This window comes from Ascaphus truei, chromosome 4 (assembly GCF_040206685.1).
Source record: "Ascaphus truei isolate aAscTru1 chromosome 4, aAscTru1.hap1, whole genome shotgun sequence".
Classification (NCBI taxonomy): Eukaryota; Metazoa; Chordata; class Amphibia; order Anura; family Ascaphidae; genus Ascaphus; species Ascaphus truei.
In genome coordinates, this window is record NC_134486.1 from 342,332,257 (window position 1) to 342,349,857 (window position 17,601).

A 17,601-nucleotide genomic window follows, 5' to 3' on the forward strand; every position below is an offset into this window, starting at 1 on the left:
AATAACACCAGTGTTTGCAAAAACAATATCGTAATCTTTTGATAATTCTGGTGCAATATGAAATATCATTTGCAATATCTCTAAATTTCTTCCTGGATTTCCAGCAGGGTGTTTGCATCACAGCCATTAGTTCAGTTTGGTACTACAGTATATGGCAGTGCACTTTTAATTCTGCCACCATTATTGTATTGTATGTCTTTATTTATATAGCGCCATTAATGTACATAGCGCTTCACAGTAGTAATACATGTGGTAATCAAATAAATAACAGCTAATATAAATAACAAGTCATGGGAGTAAGTGCTACAGGCATAAAAGTAACATTAAGGAAGAGGAGTCCCTGCTCTGAGGAGCTTACAGTCTAATTGGTAGGTAGGGAGAACGTACAGAGACAGTAGGAGGGAATTCTGGTAAGTGCGTCTGCAGGGGGCCAAGCTTTATGTAACGTGTCCAGTATTATCCACAGTGCTATTCATACGCTTCTTTAAGCAAGTGTGTCTTAAAGGTGGATAGAGAGGGTGCTAGTGGGTATTGAGGGGAAGGGCATTCCAGAGGTGTGGGGCAGTCAGTGAAAAAGTTAACTCTTTCATTTCATTAGTTAACTCTTTCATACCAGCTACAGAGAAGAACAGGTTCAGTAACTTGACATGCATGGTGCGTAGAAACGTGCACACGCATTTTCATTTGGCTCATCCAAATGTTGCTGGGAGGAGTAAACAGCAACACAATTTAGTATGAGAATTACAGACCTCACTCAACATGTTATCTTATACAACCAAAAGAGAAAGATGGGGGCTTTAAAAACCACTTAGCAGTTGCATAGAGGTTTAAATGAAATGATAGTAGCAAAGATTGATTGCAATAGAAAATGTATTAATTTAAGCACAGCTGATTGATCTTCAATAAAAATTACCATTCACTCAACAACACGGGCCCTAAATCCCTACCTAGGTATTCAATAATGTTAAACTGTGTGTTTCAATGTGGTATGTAAGTTTAAAGTATGTGTTGCGTGTTTTTTTTTTTACACTACATAAAACAAAATTTAAAAAAAGTGAACGCCCTAAAAGCTACATTTATTGAACAGAAATCTCAAGAGTTCAGACATTTTCTCTTAATCAGAAACTCTATGGAAAAAAAGATACATGTCTATAATAGACAGCTTCCCAGGGGAGGATAAAATGGCATTGTGCCTAGAAAAGTTACATTAAAACGCTCTACAACGGTGAGAGCTAAACAATTGACTCTCCAGTTAGAACAGCTACTGTTTGGAGCTTGGGTCAGATTTCATATTTTAAATCTCTTGCGATATCTTCAATAGTTCTTTGTTATAGGCAGAAAAAGTATTTCGCTGCAGTCGGCTTGGATTGCAATTTGGCTGAGTAATGTAATAGAACTCAGATCTCAAAATCCAAAAGTTATCCAACAATCGTCCTTTTATTCAAACAAACATAAACAAGACCAATAGTTAAATGTATACATCCATTTAAAATGAATGTGAAGGACCAAACGGGTACGCAAGCGCAGCTTATCAGCAAAACAACTCCCAAGAACGGCCTCTAGTTAGAGACAGCAGTGTAATGAAAAGCACCATAATGCGAAAACCTAAACGTAGAATGTGTGTTTGGAGATTGTAAGGCCTATTCAATATGGTTAGAAATGGGGTACCGCGCTGTTAATGATGCCTTGTGTCTATTCAATGTTATCCCACTGAATAAAAAGGTAGCAAGAGGTAGAACATCTAGCTTGTGACAGCTTTATCAACAGAAATAGCCAGTAAACACCATCAGGCATGGGGATTCCTAAAGCCCTGAAAGTCATCACAGCCTGTATTAAACGTTTTTGATCATGTTTTCAGCCAGGAGTTGCTCAACCCTGTGAACAATTCCATACTACATCCTAATTAAATGAATAAAAGCGTTGACGAGAGACCAGGGGTGGCATGTCTTCTGAGACAATTTGATCATGTTAGATCTTTAATAGTTGTAGCTTATTGCACTCGTAACCATGTCCTTGATTCAGTAGGGTATATTAGCCATTAGATAACTAATTTCTTGCACGTTTTATACTAAAATGAGACATTTCTTTCAATATTGCCTTGCAATAAAAAAAAAAGTCAATACCAATGATTGTCGGTACAGAAATCTGAAATAATATTCCAGAACAGACAAGAGGAGAACAAAAAAGGCCAGTGGGTGCTCGGAGGTGCTGCTCCCCTAGATACAGTACATATCACAAGAATAATGAAAAATTATTAAAGATCTCTAGCAAACAAGGAAAAAAATCTAAAAATATTCCAGAATATGCTGATCCCTCCAAGGTATTCGATTAACACATAATAACAGTGAACAAAATAGTGCTGCAATGGCGGTTCACAGCTCACCATGACTTTGACAAAGTCCTATTGGTTGGACGAAACGCGTCAGAACTGTTCATTTGGCATGCACTGATAAAACAACCTTTTTATTAATTGCGTTTGAGAGTATCTGATCGTACCCCTACGGTGAGCTGTGAACCGCTATTGCAGCACTATTTTTTCTCTTGGATTTCCAGCTCTACTGCGTACCGGGTTGAGTTCCCAGCATATAGCACTTCGGGATTGGATTTGACGAGTCACGTCTGTGAGTACCTACGTCTTATGGGGCTGTTTGTGCATAGGACGCCGTGATGTGTGAGGGTAGTGGCGGAGTTCAGCGACTGTTTGCCGTAGATCTAGTTCCACGTGGGGAACACGGCATTACCATCTTTACATCTCCCTACCACTTGTTAGCCCCCGTCCCGATTGCACAGTCTCGCTCCCCTTTATATGCTTCATGGATTTATGGAACTGATCGGTAGCGCTTACTACATTGATATAATTGTTGTGGAATTGTAGATTTCGTCTACACTATTTGGAGCATCGTTTTTTGGAGTTTGTTCTCTTTTTGTATCTGCCTAATAACAGTGAACCACCATACGGTTACTGGCATAAACAGCAAAAAATAAATAAAAAGGAAAAACCGTAACAAAAAAAGGAATATGTTCTAGAAGTCACATACCCCGGAGACACAGAGGAAAGGGGTTGCATGGCAGTCAAATTCCAAGACGTATTTTTAAGAAACTGTCCCGATATTAGTTCCATCTGAACTGTAAATCCAGGCAGCGATGCCTGTGTAACCTTTGCACGCTTCCAAAAACTCAGGTAGGTCTCAGGTAGCGTCCTTACATGTCAGAAAGTGCCACCATTGTACAGAGTGAAAGTGATGTCACCCTGGTGATGAGCCCGTGTTCTATTTCTGATACATCCATGTTCGTTGTCCTTTTCATGCATAGATTGGTCCAATGCTGCCCCATATTTCACCCAGTCAGCTCTCCTATTCCCGCTTTGTTGCCTTTCAATTATTCTGGTTCTTGGTGACTGGTCGTCCATTTAACAGGTCCATATATGCTTCTGTTATTTGTGTTTCCCATACATACCTCCATTGCACTACAACCAGTGCTGTCTATAGTCATGTGTTGTATTCCCTTAGCCTACAGGATTTCTTTTTCTTTTATGCATATTGGGCTGACTTCGGGAAACAGCTTTAGTAACGTGTTATCTCCCAGTTTATAATAGGGACAATCTGTTTTGGTCTTTTATTTTGTGACCTCTGAATAGGTTTCCTGTTATTTTCTGTTACATACACATTTTATTCTGTGTATTTCTCTGATTTATGTTGACAGATGTCTATCTGAAAAAACAATGACTTTTGTTTCCCCTGAGTTTATACACTTTCTTGCCTTTGATTCTATTTGCGGTGGATTGTTATGGGGTGGATGAAGACATTGGAACGCATACCCCTGAAACGTCACTTACAGTGCTTACATGCGGGTGAAATTTATTTATTTATTTTTTTTCATTTGATAATTTTATTTTATTGTGGTGGTTGGGAATATGTTGGAATGGAAACCCTTAATATGTATAAATGCACATCACATTATTTCATTTCCGGTATTGTATGCGAAAGCTTAATCGAGGCACGTCACTTGGGAGCACTTTCTAACAGCACGTAAAGATGCTACATGGGATACATTACACTTCAGAGGCTGGAAAAAGAGCAGCTGTGCTGAAACTTTGCTTAGTTTTAATATTAAAGGGTCATATTCTATATTTGCCGGACCGGTCATTCTGGACATTTTTAGCCAAAAACATCACAGACTTCATTGGGAATTTTTGGCCACAAATGGCCGGTTTGGCAAATAAATCTAGAACTAGCCCCTAGATTGGAAACAAATATTGGGACTGCTCCTCATCAAATACTCCAATTGTAATTTTACGGTTATGCTACCCATTTCCTCTGAGACGTAGCATATATTTAAGGTATTTTACTTAGAAGGTAAAAAATTTCAAGTGAACAGCTCATTTATGTCAATAGGAAGCTGTAAAGTAAATGTAGCATCTGTGGGTTTTTTTCTTTTTAAATCCAAGTTACACGGCGTATTTTCAGTTCAGTAGGCATTTGTGCATTTGTATGTAATAGACCCCTTTCATAATAAATTGTATTTTCTGACAGTTAGACATGACCTTAGAATTACATGAAACAAGGGGCATAAGACAATTGGAAATTGAATACTTGACATCCCAATGCTGGTACTTGACTTAAGATTCCATTTGATTTCAAGAGCGGAAACCTTCATAGATCCCTGCGAGCTAACAGTAAATTCAAATGGTGAGGACAAACGAGAAAAAAAAAAAAAAGTACAAGTAACAAACTCAAGCACGATTTTCTGTCAATATGAATAAAAAATAATTACCTTAAGCCAGGGGTGCTCAACTCCAGTCCTCAAGATCTCTCTCCCCCCCCCCCCCTCTATACAGGTCAGGTTTTCAGGATATCCCAGCTTCAGCACAAGTGGCTCAACACTTGTGCTGAAGCAAGGGTATCCTAAAACCCTGATCTGTTGTGTGGTCTTGAGGAGAGGAGTGGATTGCCCCTGGCATAAGCCATGACATCACCACTAGCTATAACTACTGTTCGAGAGTCACATAACGATCTGCATATCTGTACTGTCAATGAGAAAAGCAACCAAGCTGCCTTTTCATTTACACCACTGTTCATTCTGTCAAATGCTTTTGAAATGTCCCTAGCTCACCCACCAATACACACTCCTGAGCAACATTTGTATAGTAGATTTGTTTCTATTAAATCACAACGTATAGGCTGTGTACACCTACATCGACAGATATCATTATTCTTTTGCATTGTTGGTCAAGAGTAGATGAAAAACGCAATGGTTTAAATATTTCAGTTTATCAACTAAAAACAATACAAGTGTATGAAATATGATGTAGCAGTACAGCGAGATTGTATTTAACTTGCAAGCTGTAGCATACAGGACTAGCCATGATAGAAGACATTAAGCCTCTAAGCCTGTCTGTTACTTCATATGCCAAGCTTTTATCAACGTCACCATAGTAACACGCAGATTTTGCAGGGCTTTGTTTATAACTAAATGGAACAGAGTCAGACATTATCCCAATGGTATAATCTGCTTTAATCTCCTGTAACGTTCCATTTTCAGGACAAGCGGGAATGACAGAAAAATAATCATTTGTTGACAGTTAACTGCTTGCTTTTGTAAACAGAAAAATAGAATGTTTAAGTGTATATTGTTTTTACAGGTAATCATTGGGGTGATCAGACGTCCTGAATTAACAGGGACAGTCGCGATTTTTATTGTGCTCGGTCCCGGTGTCCTGAAATGGATAGTAGGATGGCGACGGGGGCGGGATCCGCCAATGCCCTGAGAGTAACCGGAAGATGGATACAACTTCTGGTGTCATCACGACACTGCCTCAAGGTCGGAGGACACAGAACAGTCACTACAGTCTGGCAGAGCTGCTGCCTAGGACTGGACAATTGATCATACTAACCCAGTTTTGGAATGGAAGGCAAATTGAAAAGTATGATCAAGACTCCATTACGTGGTGGCTGTCATAGGACATACAAAGGGTTAATAATAATAATGAACAACACTGCTGTATTTGACTTAAGCAGATCTTGGATTATTAAAGGAAACCTTTAAAGCATGGGTGTCAAGATCAGTCTTCAAGGTCTATCAATAGGTCAGGTGTTATGGCTGAGCCACTGTTTGAGCCACCTGTGCTAAAGCAGGGGAAACCAGAAAACCTGACCTGTTGGCAGTCCTGGAGGACCGAGTTTGACACCTGTGCTCTAGAGTTTGTGTTTCAAGACTGCTTTTTTTACATTATAAATCAAGAAGAACTTCGGGAAAGACAAAGGAGAAGGAGTCAGGGGGTGTGGGGAAAGAGAGGGTTTAAGAGGGAGGAGACTGGAAGAGAGGGGAAAAGAGAGTACATGAGGGAAAGAGGAATGAACTTGCCGACCGCTCATTGTGGCTGCTATTCTATCCCATTCACCTCTATGACCTTCTAGGTTTTCAGCAAACCACTGTTTCGTTTGTCTGTTTTCGATCTTTAGAGAGAAAGGGGGGAGAGGGAAAGGAGAGCTTGTGTTAGGAAACAGAAACAGAAATAATGAATAATTCCCTCAGAACAGGGCATTACTGGCCAATAAGGCAGTGTGTGTTTGTGGGGTGTGGGTGTGTATACACCCACACACACTTTACTCCTGTGCTCACTGCAGGCAGATAGTGGGAGGAGTAAGTGCTTGGCTAGTGCCTCCTATCCAATCACCTCCCAAGTCTGAGAGCTACTCTCACTCACTCATTGGTCATTACTAAATGATTAATGCCTGGAAAAACAGCCAACCAGCTTTGAGAAATGCAGGTATTTTCAGAGTGTTGGCCAATAATACAGCATACATGGATGGGGATGCCATTAGACAAATACCATTATAATATTGATTTTTAAGTGATGGAATTGGTTTTAAATATTTTTTTTTTTACTGTGTCCTGGCTTTTACTTTTGAAAATCTGTTTACAGAGTACATAGCACTGCACACAGGTAACCAGAACACACCGCGTGCATTTGAAAAGGGAGAAATAGAGAGTCATTATGAGCAAAAAATAAATAAATATGAGAAGCCAGGTGAGAAACAAGGGATTTATTTTTTTGTGAGAAGGGAAAAAAAAAAAAAAAAAAACAGAATCATAACATACAAAATGAAGAGCAAAGACACGTAAATTACTAAAAGAATATACAGTAAGTAGGGTAGTGATGTTCTCATGTGCTTGTAACATTTGGAGAAGGTGAAAGTAGTAAATAGACTTGGCAATGGTCAGATGAATCAGAAGAGAAAAGATTGTGTGTGGGAAGATCAATAAGGGGAAAAAATAAAAATGTTAAAGAAAAAAAAACAAAAAGAGAAATAGAATAGGCCATACCACTGTAATATGTCACGTTATGCTAGATAGTTGTCCTGATTAAATAAAAAGACTAAGCTTTTGAGATTTGATACCACGCAGTGCAAGTTATAGCTTTTACAATCTATTAGGGTCATCGATTTACCCATTCAACATCCCTGTGGGAAAAACTACCCTGTCCTCCGTGCTTCTCTTTAAGTAGCTCTTGACAAGTATAGTGAAATAAGCCAACACACAGCGCACTACTTTATATCCCACTGCTGGGTACAGATGTCACTGGCTGGGCATAAGGCAGACCATTTCATCTGATCTTTTGCAGGTGCAGTTCAATTTAGTTGTTTTTCCTTTTTCATTCTCACAGCCATTATTCTCAAAACCAGCCACTGCAACTTTGAAGCAGCACTATCATACTTTCCTCTTATGAATGAGCCTCTAATTAGTCTCCAACAAAAGTAGCAAGTAGTTTGTTAAACAGCAAATCTTCTATTATTATAGTAATTATTATTTAGTCAGGGCCAGTGGGATCCCTGCAGCTGAACCGGACTAGTCATAGCTCTGGAACCCAGTGCCCGGCCCTGATTTCCGAGACTTTTTTTTTTTTTGGTATATGCCGATAAAATAAAAGTTAAAAAAATAAAAGATGGCTATCAGGGTCATCCAATAGGAAGCCACCATGTCATGCTCTTGTAACAGTGTTTCCCCCACCCTCTGCCAGTGTTGCATACCTGCTGGCTCACAGTAGATCTGAGTCACTGCCAATGTTGTTGGGGAGAACAAGACAGGCTTCAGGGGTACATCATGGGTTCTTATCTCTGACGGTACAGAGCCTCCATCTGCAGCAGGCTCCAGATATATGAAGGCAAATCTCCTGCAGAAGAATAACTCCACTCCCCCCAGAAAGATTGCACTCGAGGCCAGAGTATATTAAACTGGAACGTCTTTATTCTCTGCTCAGCACAGTATAACATGGGCTCCTGCCCAGCACAGCTCACACACAGGTCGGCAACCTTTGGATGGTCCCTGGACCTACACTCCAGGTCAAGGGCCCCTGAAGCAGTCCTTACTCTTCCCTAACCCTCTAGCAGGACCAGGGGAATGGTATGACTCCCACTCCCCCAAGGGGAAGAGAAACAGAAGGTGCCAATGAACAGACACCTGTGTGTGTACCCGCCTCTCTCAAGTGGGGAGACGCACTGAAACATTTTAGTGGTGCAGCCCCTTAAGTACAAGGGAAGAAGGTACCAGGTCTGTGTGCAGGATTGGGCAGAATATAGGCCTAGTCCCACCTCCTCCTCCCCCGTCACTCAAGGGAGCTGCACGTGGGGAAAACCCAGGATTGGTCCGGTCACTGCCTGCACTGTTACCAGGGCTTGCATGACAGGGAGGGCAGACTGGTAGCCGGACCAGGCATGGCTGCACTCATGACACTGCAGCTTCCAACAGGCCTGTGGGAGAGGGGCTTGAAAGGCAGCCATACTGATTTCCCAAATTGGCCAGAAACATACTAAAAAGGTAAATATCTTGGGAACCACGGAAGACAAATTGATAAAAGATCAGTTCTTCTCTGGGGAGACACCACCCCAACACCCCCCCCCCCCACCCCCAAGTATATAGAAACAAATATAGCAATTAAATGGGGATTGCTGCTGTTGCAACAGTCACAAACGGCATCATACCGTATAATCAAGAATAGCAATACCAATAAGTTATAGAAACACAATTTGTTGCCAAAACACAAAGGCACAAAAAAAAGATCGATTGAAGCAGGTTCTAAAATTGTAGTGCAACAGTGAACGCAATCTCATCCTGGAAGAGAGGCAAAAATAGCCTGTCTGGCCCCTTCTGTGCCAGTGATGATGCACAGCAGGATCCCCCAATGCACTACGGGCACCATGGCACAAACGCAGTGCCAGCTGCTGTGTGCCAGAAGTCAGGTCCAACTTCCACATCCGCGAGCAGGACCAGGGTGACACTGGAGGCCTCCCCCTAAGGTAAGTGCATATGCATTGATTGGTGCTTGCCACTCTCTCCTAAACGCTAAAGAGTGCCCTTGGGTACAAAAAGGTTGGGGACCCCTGATGTAAAGGGTATGTCATTAGGACAGCCTAAGGGTCAACCGGACAGATACAGAAAAGACCAGAAAATCATTGATGACTGTCTTGCACAGGTCCCCAAAACAAACATAATGCAACCTCAGATCTCATGCCATACAGTGGGATGTGTGTCAAGTGTTACAAACTGGAGCATTACTCCAATGCAACGTATTGTATATAATGTATAGCCTGTTCCTTTATGTAACTGTATTTGTAACCATGTATTATTTGTCATCATAACTATGTCCAGGACATACTTGAAAATGAGAGGTAACTCAATGTATCACTTCCTGGTAAAACATTTTATAAATAAATAAAATTCAGTGCAAATTGTATCATTTAAACTCAACATGTTTATTTATTTATAAAAATGTTTTACTAGGAAGTAATACATTTATATTTACAACTTGTTTTCAAGTATGTCCTGGGCATAGAGTTATAATGACAAATATATGGTTACAAATACTTAGTTACATTAAGTGAGCAAGGTTATACATTATATACAAGACATTCCATGCACAGTAAGAGATAATATACTCTATATTGTAGGCATATGGAACAGTTACAGACCAGATAAAAATTTGAGACAGCTTTAGTTTTGAAAGAACTTCAACTAATGGTGGATGTGAGTGTCTCCGGTAGACTTTTCCAGTTGCAGGCTGCACAGTAAAAGAAGGAGGAGCGGCTGGATACTTTGTTGAGTATTGGGACCATGAACAGTCTTTTGGAGTCAGATCTCAGATGATAAGTGCTGCATGTGGTATGGGTGAGGAGCTTGTTCAGATAGGCGAGTAGCTTGCCCAGAAAGTATTTGAAGGCATTACAGGAAAGATGAACTTTGCGTCTAGGCTCAAGTGATGATAAAGCTAGTTCTTTGAGAATTTCAGTGATGTGTGTTGTAGTTGCATTGGAGGACAACACGGCATATTGAGTTGTAGAGGGTATCAAGTTTGCCAAGGTGAGTTTGGGATGCCGTGCGATATATCATGTCCCCTTAGTCTAGAATGGACATCAGCATCTGCTGTGCGGTGTGCTTTCTGACCAGCAGACTTAGGGAGGATTTGTTCCTATATAGTACACCCAGTTTGGCATAGGTTTTGGTTATCAAGGTATCAATGTGCAACCCAAATGTTAAATGCAAAAAAAGTCAGCTTGAAGTACGTGTTCAAGGTACGAGAGGTTAGGGCTGTGTGCATATAACATTGTGTCATCCGCATACATGTGTATTGAAGCTCCCTGACAAGCTGTAGGAAGATTAATGAACACTTAGAAGAGTATGGGCTCCAGCACAGAGCCTTGCAGGACACCACAGGTGACATCCAAGGGGTTGGAGTTGGTGCTCGAGACTGACACATGTTGAGATCTACCTGACAGGTAGGCATTAAACCAGTTTAAAGCATGCTTCCCTATTCCAGAGCACTGGAGTTTTGTTTTAGCAAGATAACACGATCAACTATCAAAAGCCTTTGCAAAATCTAGGAATATTACACCAGTAAGTTGTCCCAGTTCCATTCCACACTGGATCTCATTGCAAACTTTTAGCAGGGTAGTTACCGTGGAGTGTTTGGGACGAAGGCCAGACTGGAATTGGCTAGGGAAATTTGTTTTGGTATAGTAATCGCTTAATTGGAAGTGAAAACATTTTTCCATGACTTTGGATAGTATTTGGAGAAGAGAGATTGGCCTGTAGTTTGAGACAGTGTGTTTGTCCCCACTTTTGAAGATTGGGACAACACTGGCAGTTTTCCAGATCATAGTGATATGGCATGAAGACAAAATAGAGTTGATTAGGGAAGCTAGCGGTTTGGCAATGGCTGGGGCAGTAAGTCGTAGGAACTAAGATTGCAGTAGGTCAGGTCCACATTGGCTGCTTAGTTTTAATTTGAGCAGCGCTTGTGTAATCTCCTCTTCAGATGCTGGGACGAATTGAAAATTGTGGGCAGTGTTGGGAGAGGGTGGGGCTATGGGAGTACTCACAGAATAAGGTTCATGTTTATGATTTGGGTTTCATTTTGCTAATAAGTTAGTAGCACACCCCACAAAGTACTCATTGAATGCATTTGCAATGTCAGTGGGATTTGCCTGGGTAATATCCTCCTTAGTGATATTACATGGTTGTTGATGGCTTGAAAGCTGGAATATATTGTTGATAACCTTCCAGAAGTTAGCTGGATGTGATGCATTCTGATGAAGATTGTCAGAGTAATATTGTGCTTTTGCGTGTCTTGTGCACATATTCAGCAAGCATCTGTAGTTAAGATTCTTGGTGCCAGTTACTTTGTGGCTTTTCCACAACCCATCCCTAAGATGGTAGAGCGATATCAGGTTGGTTGTTACCAATGGAAGGTGGGCCCCCCATACTCTTATTCTGCGTAGTGGAGCATGGGTATCACCAAGTTTTAACAACTCAGATTGGAATTAGTCGAGTGCGGAATTGGGAATTAAGTCGATTCTGTACCAAGGGCAGCTGGTAAGGTCAGCCAGAAACTGTTGTGGGTTAAAGATTGTAAATGTTCTAGTGAGGAGAACTTTAGGGCTTGATTGAGGTGATCTGATTTTCCTTAAACAGTACACTATTGCATGGCCACTGAAAGTAGTTGCATCAAGGGTTTTATGAGTTAGCGATGTCTCTGTAAGAACGATGGCTTTGGGTTTATGCATAAGGCACAATGCCCTTAGTTCATCCAGTTTGGGCAGCAAGATTCAGATAGTTATATGGGCGACAGATGGACATTTTTGGAATTTGAAAGGGGTATTCTCAGGGGTATGAGACAGAGTTGAAAAGGGGGGTCTGGGATACGTTCAATATCACCTGTTAAGGAGAATAACAGTATAAATAACAATGAGTACCTGTAGTTTTTTGTAAGTTGAACATTTGTGATGTTTGCCATTAGGAGTAGTGGTTGATGTGCTGGTTTTCACAGTTCTCCACCAACATTCAGTAGATAATGCAAGGCTTTTGCGTAATCTAGGGTGTATGATGATATTAGGTGTGGGCCAGGAGGGAGGAGTTTGTAGTGGATAGAGGAACATTTTCATGAGGTCACAATAAAGGACAGAGTTCAAATAATTAGCAAGTTCATGATCAAGGGAACTTTGCATGAAGCTGTTGTGAGCCAAGTGCGTGTGTGCAGAACAAACAGCAGAGGTGTGCCTTTTCCTTGCCAAAATGTTTTGCAGTATTTGCAATGCTAGGGTCTGTTCAAGGTTTGCAGAGAGGGGTGGGGGAGAATAGGAGAGGCAGTTGTGTGCAGTCAAGGTTGAAAGAGGCTGCAGTAAATAAAGTGTATGGGGGGGGTAAATTGTGCAGGCTAACAAGTATGGGATAATAGTGTGATCAGATCACCGTTTGTTGCCTTGTGTAGACAAGTGTGCAGAAAGTTCCAGCTTCCAGTGCACCTGTAGTCCAACTAATGTCTAACTACATGACTACAACAAACGATCGAGAAGCCCAATGCTTCATCCAATATGACAAAAATACACAGTAAAATACTTATATATTCTCTTGAAAAAAGGTCATTTAGTTTAACCCTTTGGCCACAGCGTTGTAAGCCACGACAAGGCAGACACCTGTTAGGGCTCAGGGGTTCCCAAAAAGAGATGGGGTTTTGTCAACTACATGACTCACTTAAAAATAACCACTTTAAATTGCAATGCTACCCTGCAATGTTTCCCTTAAATGATTTCAGATTTATACATCCAACAGTCACATGACCTCCCCCCCAATAAATCTGCCTGTTACAAGCAGAACAATTAACAGCACACAATTAACAAATAACCTTTGCTATTCAAAACATTCCAAAAATCACTTATACAGACAGGGGGGAGTCCTATATGCAGTGGTTCAATGAGTTAATAACATCCATATATATCTCTCCCCCTCCCCCTCTATATATATCTCTCCCTCTCTATATATATATCTCTCCCCCTCCCCCTCTATATATATCTCTCCCCCTCCCCCTCTATATATATCTCTCCCCCTCCCCCTCTATATATATCTCTCCCTCTCTATATATATCTCTCCCCCTCCCCCTCTATATATATCTCTCCCCCTCCCCCTCTATATATATCTCTCCCCCTCCCCCTCTATATATATCCCTCCCCCTCTATATATATATATCCCTCCCCCTCTATATATATATATCCCTCCCCCTCTATATATATATATCCCTCCCCCTCTATATATATATATATATCCCTCCCCCTCTATATATATATATATCCCTCCCCCTCTATATATATATATATATCCCTCCCCCTCTATATATATATATATCTCTCCCCCTCTCCCCCCCTCCCTCTCTCTCCCTCTCCCTCCCTCTCCCTCCCTCTCCCTCCCTCCCCCTCTCTCCCCCTCTCTCCCTCTCTCTCCCTCTCTCTCCCTCTCTCTCCCTCTCTCTCCCTCTCTCTCCCTCTCTCTCCCTCTCTCTCCCTCTCTCTCCCTCTCTCTCCCTCTCTCTCCCTCTCTCTCCCTCTCTCTCCCTCTCTCCCTCTCTCCCTCTCTCCCTCTCTCTCCCTCTCTCCCTCTCTCCCTCTCTCCCTCTCTCCCTCTCCCGTCCCCTCGTCCCCCAAACTGCTCTGCTCATGCCAGGAGTGTTTTAGAGATTAGTTGTAGGATGTGCTGGGGAGGGACAGTATAATAATGTATCTAAAAGGTGAGCTTATCGCTGGTGCAGTTTTCCTCTCTTTGCCTCAAATTAAACTGCTCGCTATAGATTAATATGTTTCATGCAGAAATTGCTGAGGCAAAAATCGACTCCGATGCAAATATTTGCTCCGTGTCTTTTAATGAATTGCACCACTGATGTATAGACACCACAGTGTTAAAATCGTAAAAAAAAAAACTAAATAAGGGGAGGGGGGGGGGGTTTGTTGATCACACGAATGAGCACATTGATGTTTCCCTTTGAAATTGCTGCCTGCTCTGCTTAACTCTGCTTGAAAAAACAAGTACAGAATGAGGGAACCCTTTAAAGATAGTTATTTTGTGCTTTTGGACATGACAATTTGAACTTGACAACCCCCTCCCTCCCTCCCCATTGTGAAGCAGTTGCAAACAAGAAACATCAGCCTTAACCATGTGATTACTTTGGTAGCAAATCACATGGTCATGGACAGCCTAATGAAACGGAACTGGAGCATCCTCCACTTTTGTCTTGATCATGTTCACTGCTACAATGGAGCCATCTCCCCCATAGAAAAGCAGCAAAAGTAGTATGACTTTCTTTGAAGGTCATAGAGGTAGCCTGGAGTGCTGGGGCTTGCCAAGGCTCTTGGAGGGTATTAAGGGCACAGTAATGATTATGGTGGATTAAAAGAAATGTGACACAAATCCTATCTTGTACAAGGTATGGGCAAAAAAAACAAACAGAGAGGTAATAGGAGAACTTGAGTTTCTAGGACGGAATTTAGTTGAAATTTAGAATGGGGAAGCCGTGTTACAATTGTGCAAAAATGAGTATTGTTTATTCATAATGCACCAACATATTGGGAGGAGCTTACAATCTCAAAAGAGGTGATGAAATTAAAAGTACCACGTTACCCAAAGAGAGTCATCAAGCAAAAGCTTGTCTTTATAAACAATAAAAAAAAGTTATCACATACTAGTGAAGTACTGGTTAATATTTTCACAATTGGGAATGAGTGATAGATAAGATAGAAAAAAAATACGATGGAATACTAAAAGTTATGTTTAGGTGACAGAAGATAATTACTGTTTTAATAAATAGGCGCTGTGTTATTGACTGTGTTTTGTGTTTTTATATAACATAAATAAAAACCCTCTGATATTGCACAATATAACCCATTACATATTAGAAAATGTATGCCACTACACTGTACCCAATATTACTTTTAATAACCCCCAACAAAAGCTGTATGCTTGTGACATCAACTATACCATCAAAAGGGACAGCTGTGTACTACTGTCTAATGATGCCCTGCAGGCATGTGTTGGAGAATTAACTAAACAGTGTGATACGAAAGCTTTAAACATGCACATTTCTGCTTTTTTTTCTTGCCATTTATTTCTGTGGCCTGGGGTTTAATTAACCGTTGGATTTGCCATTATAAAGCAACTATGCCATGTATACAAGGAACAGGGTTGCCAGCTGCCAATTATCTCAAATGCTTTAAATATGCAATCCAACTCAGGACTAGAATAAATGTACAGAAGTGATAAGTATTTTAAATTTGTTAATTTAAACCTAATCTGACTATATTTTAAAGTACTTTTGAAAATCTTTAATTGTGTTGCTTTGTTTTCAGTAACAACGGGACAATGAATTGGGATAGGACCATCAACCTTGTTGCTTCAATTCAGTATTCGATCCTGCTTCAATCCAGTAATAAGGTCAAAATCGGACTTCAACAACGAAAAAGGACAAAAGATGGGTGGGGAAAACCTGCGCACGTTTCACATTACTTGCACCATCAAGACAAAATGTTAAAACCAGATTTAAAAAACGTTTTCAGCGTCACCCAATTAAAACCTATCAAACTTGCCAAAGCTCAATCCACAAACTTTCAGACAAAATTTTCTATTTCTTCGCAAACCCGCAAAAGTTTGTTCGAACCTTTTGTTATTCAAAAACCTTGCATGGCAAGCAATTAAGCACAAAACTCTTCCATGTATTTATTTTTAAGTTTCTCACTTAAGCAAATTTTCGCTTTTCAAAAATAGAGGCGACTTTTTTTTTTTTAACTTAGCCAAATTCGTGAAAAGTCTAATTTGCGAAGAAATGCCGTTTTTGCCACGATTTGAACTATGGCAAAACGTTCACCCATCTATGTTCATTATTAAAATGGCTGGTTTTGAAGTATTGTAAATACCTGCGTATAAAACTACAAAAAAAAAAAAAAGTGTGTGCGCTGAGCACGCGCATTGTAAGTAAAACTTCTGCGTGTTTTGTCACAGAAATGGCATTTTGCGATGGTGAGGTTTTTAATTCAATGAAAGATTTGAGAGTATCATTTATTGTTCTGTTGAAATGTCCATACTATCACTGGACTACACGATATCATTAACTTGTGATAACTAAAGTAAGATACATATCATTTGGATTTTAAAGTATCTAAATGCCGTTACTGTCAAAAGTGTTTAATTCAATGTGAATCATAAAAATGAACACACAATTTCAGTGACAAAATGCAAAGAAGTTTGACTTGGGCCTCGGCCCTAGTGGAAGCGTGCGGGTGCGCGTTGGCGCGGCGTCACGCTCGCCTCAAGCAGTAGAGATTTGTGTCCTGAAGGCAGAGGCGACGGGGAGGCGTGCCGGGGGCCGCGGCTGTGGCGTCACGGAGCTGGTTCGCCGTCATTGGGCAAACCACGTACGTGACTTGGCCGTCGTGCGGGAAATTCAAACTTGGTTGTCTCGCGAAGCGCCAATTGTCCGATTGGGCACATGCGCACTATAGACAAACATATTGGTGTCCTAGATGTATCCCTCTATCCAATCACAAGTTACTAAATGTAAGCCACTCCCCTGCATAGGGAGAATATATCGGTTTGGAACTTTGTCTTTTTTATGTGAGGATAGCCCTTGGGATGGCTCGCACCGTACCAATTAGTAAAAACCAGCTGAAGAATGACTCCCTTGTTTGTGTTTCAACTTATTCCTAAACATATTCTTTATCAGTGACAGAAGAGTGCTGCTGGTACAGGTTGATTCAGGTTTACGGACATTAAACGTTATTCATATCCTTCATAATTCACTCCATTTAAGCAACAGCAAAAAGATTTGTTTCATGACAAATACAACTTTTAATAGACACCGGAAGACATGTCACAACCCCATGTATCTTTCTGGGCAACCATTAAATCTGACATTTGGAATACTTACTTCCCAATATTTTCAGGGAGCGCTTGCAGTGAGATGTCATTAATGGAAAGGCATGTGAGGCTTTCAAGGTCTGGGAAGCTTTCCGGTAACCTGGAGAAATACAGTGTATACAGTTATACATTACATGTAAATCTTACACGAAATAGCACTAAAGATGGCAGATGGGTATATATTTTCTAGGCTGAAACTTACAGACTACAACAAAAAACACAAATAGTGGCATTCACTATATACAGGCATACCCCGCATTAATGTACGCAATGGGACCGGAGCATGTATGTAAAGCGAAAATGTACTTAAAGTGAAGCACTCCCTTTTCCCCACTAATCGATGCATGTACTGTACTACAATCGTCAAATACG

The 17,601-nt window shown here is 40.9% G+C and overlaps 1 protein-coding gene across 1 annotated transcript in view; it reads right to left on the reverse strand.

Annotated features, from left to right (window-relative positions):
* The window catches only part of LRRC1 (leucine rich repeat containing 1), a 170,474-nt gene that overhangs the window by 55,131 nt on the left and 97,742 nt on the right, over positions 1-17,601 (reverse strand). The window contains exon 4 of the mRNA XM_075598172.1: positions 17,240-17,329. Within this exon, the coding sequence (XP_075454287.1) occupies positions 17,240-17,329 (90 nt within the window). The remainder of the gene's footprint in view (positions 1-17,239; positions 17,330-17,601) is intronic.